The sequence below is a fragment of the Pipra filicauda genome, unplaced genomic scaffold (genome assembly GCF_003945595.2).
Source record: "Pipra filicauda isolate LSUMZ 115617 unplaced genomic scaffold, ASM394559v2 scaffold1568_size9504_pilon, whole genome shotgun sequence".
In the NCBI taxonomy this organism is placed as follows: domain Eukaryota; kingdom Metazoa; phylum Chordata; class Aves; order Passeriformes; family Pipridae; genus Pipra; species Pipra filicauda.
In genome coordinates, this window is record NW_024104060.1 from 1 (window position 1) to 9503 (window position 9503).

Below are 9503 nucleotides of genomic sequence, written 5' to 3' on the forward strand. Positions count from 1 at the left end.
TCACAGCGTGTTCATGTTGTGGGGAGGTTTGGGGAGGTTGGGAAGGTTTGGGGAGGTTTGGGGAGGCTGGGAAGGTTTGGGCAGGGCAGGTTGGGGCACTCACAGCGTGTTCATGTTGTGGGAAGGTTTGGGGAGGTTTGGGGAGGTTTGGGAGGTGTGGGCAGAGCAGGTTGGGCACTCACAGCGTGTTCATGTTGCGGATGGCCCGGCGGGACATGATGGCGTCGGTCACGGCCTTCTTGAACTGCCTGAGGGGACACCAAGGGTGGGATGGACCGGGAAGGGTCCGGAGCCGGGAGGGACTGGGGGGACGGAGCTCAGCTCATGGCCAGGGACAGGGGACAGGGATGGGAATGTCCTGGGACTGGGGCACAGCTCAGCTCATGGCCAGGGACAGGGGACAGGGATGGGAATGTCCAGGGATGGGGGCACAGCTCAGCTCATGGCCAGGGACAGGGGTCAGGGATGGGCTGGGAATGTCCTGGGATGGGGTTGTCTCTCACCTCATGGCCAGGGATATGGGAATGTCCTGGGACAGGGCTGGGGTTGTGTCTCACCTCACGGCCAGGGACAGGGGACAGGTGTGGGGTTGTCTCTCTCTCACCTCACAGCCAGGGACAGGGGACAGGGGACAGGTGTGGGGTTGTCTCTCACCTCATGGCCAGGGACAGGGGACAGGGAACATGGGCCAGGGCTGGGGTTGTCTCTCACCTCATGGCCAGGGATATGGGAATGTCCTGGGACAGGGCTGGGGTTGTCTCTCACCTCATGGCCAGGGACAGGGGACAGGGGACAGGGAACAGGTACAGGGTTGTCTCTCTCTCACCTCATGGCCAGGGACAGGGGACAGGGGACAGGGGACAGGTCTGGGGTTGTCTCTCACCTCATGGCCAGGGACAGGGGCCAGGGGACAGGGGACAGGGAACAGGTACAGGGTTGTCTCTCACCTCATGGCCAGGGACAGGGGACAGGGGCCAGGGAACAGGTACAGGGTTGTCTCTCACCTCATGGCCAGGTACATGGGGCGGATGGCGAAGAGCGGGAAGGTGTGCACCTTGATCATGATGGTCATGAAGGCCATGTAGAGCAGCACCTTGATGAACCCTGCGGGGACACGGCGCTGCTGGGGGGACACGGGGGCAGGGGGGGACACGGGGGGGAGGGGGGGACACAGGGGACAGGGGGGGACACGGGGGGCAGGGGGGGACACGGGGGGCAGGGGGGGACATGGGGGGCAGGAGGGCTCCAGGGGCACCTGGATGCGTTTGGGGACACGCTGGGCCAGGTTTGGGACCTGCAAGGGCACCTGGGCCCTTTTTGGGACAGGGACCCCCAAGGTCACCTGGACACATTTTGGGACAGGGACCCCCAAGGCCACCTGGACACATTTTGGGACAGGATCCTCCCAGTCCCTTCCCCGGACATCCCCCAGTCCCTCCCAGTCCCTCTCCATGGGAATGCCCTCAGCTCTCCGGCCGTGCCCTCGCCCCCCTGGACACCCCCAGGACCCCCCCCAGCCCCCAGCTGACCCAGTAACCGGCGCACTGGGAGCACTGGGCGGGGCCCATCCCTCCCCTGACCCTCCCCAGGCTCATCCCAGAGCCGGGAAAGCCCCCGGTGGTGCCTCCACCCCCCGGAACCCCCGGATCCTCCGCCGGGATCCGAGCGCCCCGAGGAGCCCTCGTTAGCCGGGGGTTAATTGAGGCCCCTGACGAGGTTGGGGGGGGGCAGGGGACCCCCCCGGGGTGGGCGAGGAGGGTCTGGGTACCGGTGAAGAGCTCGGTGTAGAGCATGAACACGGCCTTGTTGTCCCAGGGGTTCTCGTTCTGCAGATCGATGGAGTGCAGCACGTACTTGATGAAGATGGTCAGCACCATGGTCAGCAGGATGGCGTACTGGGGGGACAGGGGACACAGAGGGACAGAGAGGACACAGGTCAGCACCATGGTCAGCAGGATGGCGTACTGGGGGGACAGAGAGGGACACAGGGGACACAGGTCAGCACCATGGTCAGCAGGATGGCGTACTGGGGGGACATGGAGGGGACAGGGGGGACACAGGGGCACAGGTGAGCACCATGGTCAGCAGGATGGCGTACTGGGGACAGAGGGGACAGAGGGGACAGAGAGGGACAGAGAGGACACAGGTGAGCACCATGGTCAGCAGGATGGCGTACTGGGGACAGAGGGGACAGAGGGGACACAGGTCAGCACCATGGTCAGCAGGATGGCGTACTAGGGACAGAGGGGACACAGAGGGACAGAGAGGGACAGAGAGGACACAGGTCAGCACCATGGTCAGCAGGATGCAGTACTGGGGACAGAGGGGACACAGAGGGACAGAGGGGACACAGGGGACACAGGTGAGCACCATGGTCAGCAGGATGGCATACTGGGGACAGAGGGGACAGAGAGGGACAGAGAGGGACAGAGAGGACACAGGTCAGCACCATGGTCAGCAGGATGGCATACTGGGGGGACAGAGAGGGACACAGGGGACAGAGAGGACACAGGTGAGCACCATGGTCAGCAGGATGGCATACTGGGGGGACAGGGGGGACAGAGAGGGACAGAGAGGACACAGGTCAGCCCCATGGTCAGCAGGATGGCGTACTGGGGGGACAGAGAGGGACAGAGAGGGACACAGGGGGACAGGTGAGCACCATGGTCAGCAGGATGGAGTACTGGGGACAGAGGGGACAGGAGGGACAGGAGGGACAGGAGGGGACACAGAGGGACACAGAGGACCCAGGTGAGCCCCATGGTCAGCAGGCTGCAGTACTGGGGACAGAGGGGACAGGAGGGACAGGAGGGGACACAGGGGACAGAGGGGACACAGAGGGACACAGAGGACCCAGGCCAGCCCCATGGCCAGCAGGCTGCAGTACTGGGGACAGAGGGGACACAGAGGGACACAGAGGACCCAGGCCAGCCCCAGGGCCAGCAGGCTGCAGCACCTCGAAGCCGAAGACGAGCTGGACGGAGGCGCCGCGGGTGAGGATGCTGTGGTAGGCGTGGGACACGAACAGCGAGTCCAGCAGGGCCAGCAGGAACATCAGCGCTGGGGACACCAGTACGGACCAGTACGGACCAGTACGGACCAGCGTGGACCAGTGTGGACCAGCACGGACCAGCACGGACCAGCACGGACCAGTATGGACCAGTACGGACCAGCACGGACCAGCACGGACCAGTACGAACCCCCAGGGCCTTCCAGGAACCTCCCAGTACAGACCAGCAGGGATCTCCCAGGGCCTCCCAGTACAGACCTCCCAGAAACTTCCCAGTATGGCCCAGTATGGATCAGTACGGACCTCCCAGGAACCTCCCAGTGCCCTCCCAGTACAGCCCAGTATGGACCTCCCAGGGCCTCCCAGTACAGCCCTCTATGGACCTCCCAAGAACCTCCCAGTATGGCCCAGTATGGACCTCCCAGGGCCTCCCAGGAACCTCCCAGTATGGACCAGTATGGACCTCCTGGGAACCTCCCAGTATGGACCAGTATGGCCCAGAAACCTCCCAGTGTGACCCAGTACAGCCCGGAAACCTCCCAGTGCCTCCCAGTAACCTCCCAGTACAGCCCTGTGCCCTCCCAGGGCCTCCCAGTAACCTCCCAGTACAGCCCTGTGCCCTCCCAGGGCCTCCCAGTAACCTCCCAGTACAGCCCTGTGCCCTCCCAGGGCCTCCCAGTAACCTCCCAGTACAGCCCTGTGCCCTCCCAGGGCCTCCCAGTATGGCCCAGGAACCTCCCAGTGCCTCCCAGTATGGCCCAGTACAGCTCAGTGCCTAAACCCCCTTTCCCACCCCAGGGATCCCCCCAAACACCCCAATTCCTCCCCAAACCCCCTTTCCCACCCCAGGGATCCCCCCAAACACCCCAATTCCTCCCCAAACCCCCTTTCCCAGCCCCAGGGATCCCCCCAAAACACCCCAATTCCTCCCCAAACCCCCTTTCCCACCCCAGGGATCCCCCCAAACACCCCAATTCCTCCCCAAACCCCCTTTCCCAGCCCAGGGATCCCCCAAAACACCCCAATTCCTCCCCAAACCCTCTTTCCCAGCCCCAGGGATCCCCCAAAACACCCCAATTCCTCCCCAAACCCCCTTTCCCAGCCCAGGGCCGAGGTTTCCCCGGGGATCTCCGGCTTTGGGGTCCTGTTTCCCCCCCCCTCGTTAAGGGCCCCGCCCTGATAAGGGTTTATCGGCCCCACACGCAAATGAGGGGCCCCAACGACCCCAAAAACGATCCCAAAACTCACAGACAATGCGGAAGTGGAAGAGCCACGAGATGTTGGGGCTTCGCTCCATCTGGGAAAGGGGGGAAGAAGGGGGGGTTACCCCCAAAAAAGGGGTTTAGGGTGGGTTTAGGGCTGGTTTTGGGGCTGGGGGGGCTTTTAGGGTGGTTTTAGGGTGGTTTAGGGCTGCTTTTAGGGCTGGGGGGGCTTTTAGGGTGGTTTTAGGGTGGTTTAGGGCTGGTTTTGGGGCATTTTTGTCTCAGTGCAGGTTTAGGGTCAGTTGTAGGGTTGGCTGCAGGAGTGGGGTGGTTTTAGGGTTAGTTTAGGGTGAGTTTAGGGTTGGTTTTGGTTTAGGGTGGTTTTAGGGCTGTTTTAGGGTGTTTTTAGGGTTGTTTTAAGAGCGGGATTTGGGCTGTTTCTAGGCTGTTTTGGGGTGTTTTCGGGCTATTTTAGGGTCGTTTTAGGGCTGGTTTAGGGCTGTTTCCCCCCTCCCAGCACTCACAAAGTCCACCCTGTCCTCGGCCAGCCAGTTTAGGGCTGGTTTAAGGCTGTTTTATGGTGGTTTTAGGGGGTTTTTGGGTGGTTTTGGGGCTGTTTCCCCCCTCCCAGCACTCACAAAGTCCACCCTGTCCTCGGCCAGCCAGTTTAGGGCTGGTTTAAGGCAGTTTTTGGGGCTGTTTTAGGGCTGTTTCCCCTGTCCCAACACTCACAAAGTCCACCCTGTCCACGGCCAGCCAGTTTAGGGCTGGTTTAAGGCAGTTTTAAGGCTATTTTAGGGTGTTTTTGGGGCTGTTTTAGGGCTGTTTCCCCTGTCCCAACATTCACAAAGTCCACCCTGTCCTTGGCCAGCCAGTTTAGGGCTGGTTTAAGGCAGTTTTAGGGCTGGTTTAGGGTGGTTTAGGGCTGTTTTAGGGTGGTTTGGGGTGGTTTTGGGGCTGTTTTAGGGTGGTTTGGGGCTGTTTTAGGGTGGTTTGGGGTGGTTTTGGGGCTGTTTTCCCCCTCCCAGCACTCACAAAGTCCACCCTGTCCTCGGCCAGCCAGTTTAGGGCTGGTTTAGGGCTGTTTTAGGGCTGTTTTAGGGTGGTTTGGGGTGGTTTTGGGGCTGTTTTAGGGTGGTTTGGGGCTGTTTTAGGGTGGTTTTGGGGCTGTTTTCCCCCTCCCAGCACTCACAAAGTCCACCCTGTCCTCGGCCAGCCAGTGGAAGCACTTGAGGAAGAGGAGGAGGGTGAAGAGGGCGACGAAGCGGGGGCTGAAGTCGTCCCTGAACACGGTGAAGGCCAAGCAGGTCTCGGTCACCGCGTACCACGAGCGCTCCAGGAGGTGCTGGGGGGGCACGGGGGGGGCTCAGGGGGGGCTTCAACCCCCCAGGCTGGACCCCAACGTGGGGCCCGAGGGCTCCTGGGGTGGGAAACCCACCCAGGAGGGGAGACAGAGGACCCCCGGGGTTCAAAACCCACCCAGGAGGGGAGACAGAGGACCCCTGGGGGTCAAAACCCACCCAGGAGGGGAGACAAAGGACCCCCGGGGGTCAAAACCCACCCAGGAGGGGAGACAGAGGACCCCCAGGGTTCAAAATCCACCCCAGAGTGGGGATAAAGGATCCTTTGGGGGTCAAAATCCACTCCAGAGTGGGGATAAAGGATCCTTTGGGGGTCAAAACCCACCCAGGAGGGGAGACAAATGACCCCCGGGGTTAAAAACCCACCCAGGAGGGGAGACAAAGGACCCCCAGGGTTCAAAATCCACCCCAAAGTGGGGATAAAAAATCCCTTGGGGGTTCAAAACCTACCCCAGAGGAGAGATAAAGGATCATTGGGGTTCAAAACTCACCCCAGAGTGGGGATAAAGGATCCCTTGGGGTTCAAAAATCCACCCCAAATGGGAGATAAAGGACTCTTTAGGGTTCAAAATCCACCTCAGAGTGGGGATAAACGATCCTTTGGGGTTCAAAATCCACCCCAGAGGGGAGATAAAGGACCCTTGGGGTTCAAAATCCACCCCAAAGGGGAGATAAAGGATCCCTTGGGGTTCAAAAATGGCATCAGAGATCTCCTGGGGCTCAGAATCCCTCCAAAAGTGGAGACAAAATAATATCAGGGTTCAAAATTCCTCCTCCCCAAAATGGAACCAAAACACTCTCACAGTTCAAAACCCTTCCAAAAATACAACTGAGGGTCTCTGGGGGTTCAAAATCCCCCCCAAAAAACGGAGTCAGAACACTCTGGGGGTTCAAAATTTCTCAAATACGGAACCAAAATCTTCTGAGGATCCAAAATCTCCCCTAAAAAAGCTCTGGAAACCTCTTGAGGGTCAAATACCCCCTCCCCCAGAATTTTCCCTAAAATAAAATCAAAACCACCTCAGGGTCCAAAATCTCCCCCCAAAAAAGGTGCTGGAAACCCCCCGAGGTTCAACCCCCCCCCCCCATCCAAATGGATCCAAAATCCTTAAAATGGAACCAAAACCAACTCGAGGTCTAAAATTCCCTCCACAAAACATTCTGGAAGCCTCTCGAGGTTCAACTCCCTCTCTAAATGGATGCAAAATCCTCCTTGAAACGGAACCAAAGCCCTCCCTGGGTCCAAATTCCCCCCCTAAAATGACACCAAAGGCCTGCTGGGGTCCAAATTCCCCCCCTAAAATAACACTAAAGCCCTCCCGGGGTCCAAATTCCCCCCCTAAAATGACACCAAAGACCTGCTGGGGTCCAAATTCCCCCCGGAGCCCCCCCCAGGTCCCCCCAGTCCCGAATTCCATGACTCACCTCCATCTCAGCCGCCCTCAGCTGCCCGAAAAACACCTTCCCCATGAACTTGCCCAGCAGGAAGACCAGGACAAAGGCCTGGATGTACAAAACCTGGGGGGGGGGAGCCCCAAAAAGGCGCTTTTGGTGCCGACCAGGACGAGTTTAACGCCACAATTCGGGGTCCCAGGGGACGGAGGGGGGGGGGGACAAAGGTGAGAGAGGGGAGCCCCCTCCCCCCCGTTTTTGGGGGTCCTGAGCGAGCCCTGGGGGTGCCCCAGCGCCGTCCCACCCCCCCCAGGTGTCACCCACCACCCCCAGGGGATTTTTTGGAGCATCCCCAACCCCCAAAGCGCCGTTTTTATCCCCAAAAGCAGAAGTGAGACGCGCCGGGGGAGCTCCCTCCCCCCCCCTTTCCGAACAATTAACCCCCCCCCAGCAATTAAGCGTTAATTACGGCACTAATGAGGCACTCACGGCCATGCTGGGGCTGGATTTGGTGAGATAGACCACGGTGGGGTAGAACTGGTGCTTCAGGTAGTAGGCGTGGGCCACCACGGCCGTGGTGAGCGCCAGGCTCCCGGCCATCACCACCGCCGTGCACAGCATCTCCCCTGCCCCAAAACCGCCAAAAACGGCCCTTTTCACCCCAAAAACCTCTCGGCAGGCCTTAAAGAATCCCTCCCGGGGCTTAAAACCGCGGGTTTGGGGGGGTTTTGGGAGCTCGGCGGGGGAAGGAGACCCCGAAATCGGCCCCCCTGAGGTGAGTTTTGTGTCTCCGGGAGTGATAAAAAAGGGGTGGGTTTGGCTTTTCTGCCCCAAAATCGGTCCCAGCGGAGCCACCCGCTGCTGGTGGCACCGTGTGACCCCCGAGTGTCACCTCCTTGTCCCCGTCCCCATCTCCCTCCCCCCCAGCCGGGTGACACCCCCAGGTGACAGTGACACCCCCGAACCCCTCCTGTCCCCCCTCACCGTCCTCATCCAGGCCCCAACCCCCCCCCCACCCCTCAGGTGACCCCAGTGTCCCCCCCAACCCCTCCAGGTGTCCCCAGCGTCCCCCTCCATGTCCCCCTCACCCCTCAGGTGTCCCCCTCCATGTCCCCCTCACCCCTCAGGTGACCCCAGTGTCCCCCCCAACCCCTCCGGTGACCCCAGTGTCCCCCTCCATGTCCCCCCACCCCTCAGGTGACCCCAGTGTCCCCCTCCATGTCCCCCCCACCCCTCAGGTGACCCCAGTGTCCCCCTCCATGTCCCCCCCAACCCCTCCAGGTGTCCCCAATATCCCCCCCAGCCCCCTTTCATGTCCCCTCAGTGTCCCCGTGTCCCTGTTCCCCTCTGCGGCCCCCCCAGAGTGGCCCCCAAGAGCCCCCCCAAACCCCTGTCCCTGTGTCCCCAAACCCTCCACGTCCCCCCCATATCCCCGTGTCCCCCCCCCCTTTCAGGTACCCCCCAAGTCCCTGAATGCCCCCAATTTTTCCATGTCCCCCCCCCCCACGTCCCTGTGTCCCCCCCAACCCTTCAGATGCCCCCCCATTCCTGTGTGCCCCCAAACCCTCCATGTCCCCCCCACGTCCCTGTGTCCCCCCCAACCCTTCAGATGCCCCCCCATTCCTGTGTGCCCCCAAACCCTCCATGTCCCCCCCACGTCCCTGTGTCCCCCCCAACCCTTCAGATGCCCCCCCATTCCTGTGTGCCCCCAAACCCTCCATGTCCCCCCCATGTCCCTGTGTCCCCCCAACCCTTCAGGTGCCCCCCCATGTCCTCGTGTGTCCCCCCCATTCCTGTGTCCCCCCAAACCCCCCATGTCCCCCCCACACGTCCCTGTGTCCCCAAACCCTCCCGGAGCCCCCTTTCCCCTCCCGGAGCCCCCCCCCAGTCCCACCCTCTCCCTCAGCCCGGAGGTCTCCCCCTTTTCCCGCGCCCCTCCCGGAGTCCCTCCGGTCCCCCCCCCCTTTCCCCCTCACACCGGGGGTCCCTCCCTCTCCCACCCCCGGGACTCACCGGGCCCGTCCCCTCCTCCCCCCGGGGGTCTCCCCCTTTGCCCCCCCCCACCTCGGGGTCTCTCCCCCCCCCGGTGTCTCCCCCCGGGGGTCTCTCCCCCCCCCCCCCCCCGCACTCACCGGGCCGGTCCCCGCTCGGCCCCCCCCGCCCAGGCCGCGCCCACCCCGGAACCGCCGCGGCACGAGACACCTCACTTCCGGCCCGGCCCGCACCACCCGCTGCCCGCGGGGGGGGGGAGGATTGAGGGATTTCGCTCCCTCCCAGCTCCCCCCCTACAACGCTCCCCGCCACAACGGCTCCTCTCTCTAGAGATATTTAATGACCCCTTTTTCTCCCGCTGCGCGGCGCAGGAGGCCAGGAAACTCAACAAACCCGCTGCGTTCCCCCCCGCATGCCCGTACTTGGTACGGCCCGAGCCGCCCCGCAGCCGGAGCCGGTGGGGGCGGGAACGCCGAGGGTCCCGTGTCTCGCGCTGATTGGTCAGTCCCGGCGCGGCTCAGCCAATCAGAAAAATTCGTCGCGCGA

At 62.0% G+C, this 9503-nt stretch overlaps 1 protein-coding gene across 1 annotated transcript; it reads right to left on the minus strand.

Annotated features, from left to right (window-relative positions):
* Positions 1–61: 61 nt before the first annotated feature.
* On the minus strand, positions 62–9121 carry LOC113995986 (E3 ubiquitin-protein ligase synoviolin). Its single transcript, XM_039379111.1, has 9 exons — positions 9098–9121; positions 7455–7591; positions 6999–7091; positions 5405–5557; positions 4259–4307; positions 2957–3060; positions 1769–1895; positions 1005–1104; positions 62–248 (listed from the first exon to the last, which is right to left on the minus strand). The coding sequence occupies exons 2-9, from the start codon at positions 7584–7586 to the stop codon at positions 179–181; spliced, it is 828 nt and encodes a 275-aa protein (XP_039235045.1). The 5' UTR covers positions 7587–7591; positions 9098–9121; the 3' UTR covers positions 62–178.
* Between the last annotated feature and the right edge of the window lie 382 nt (positions 9122–9503).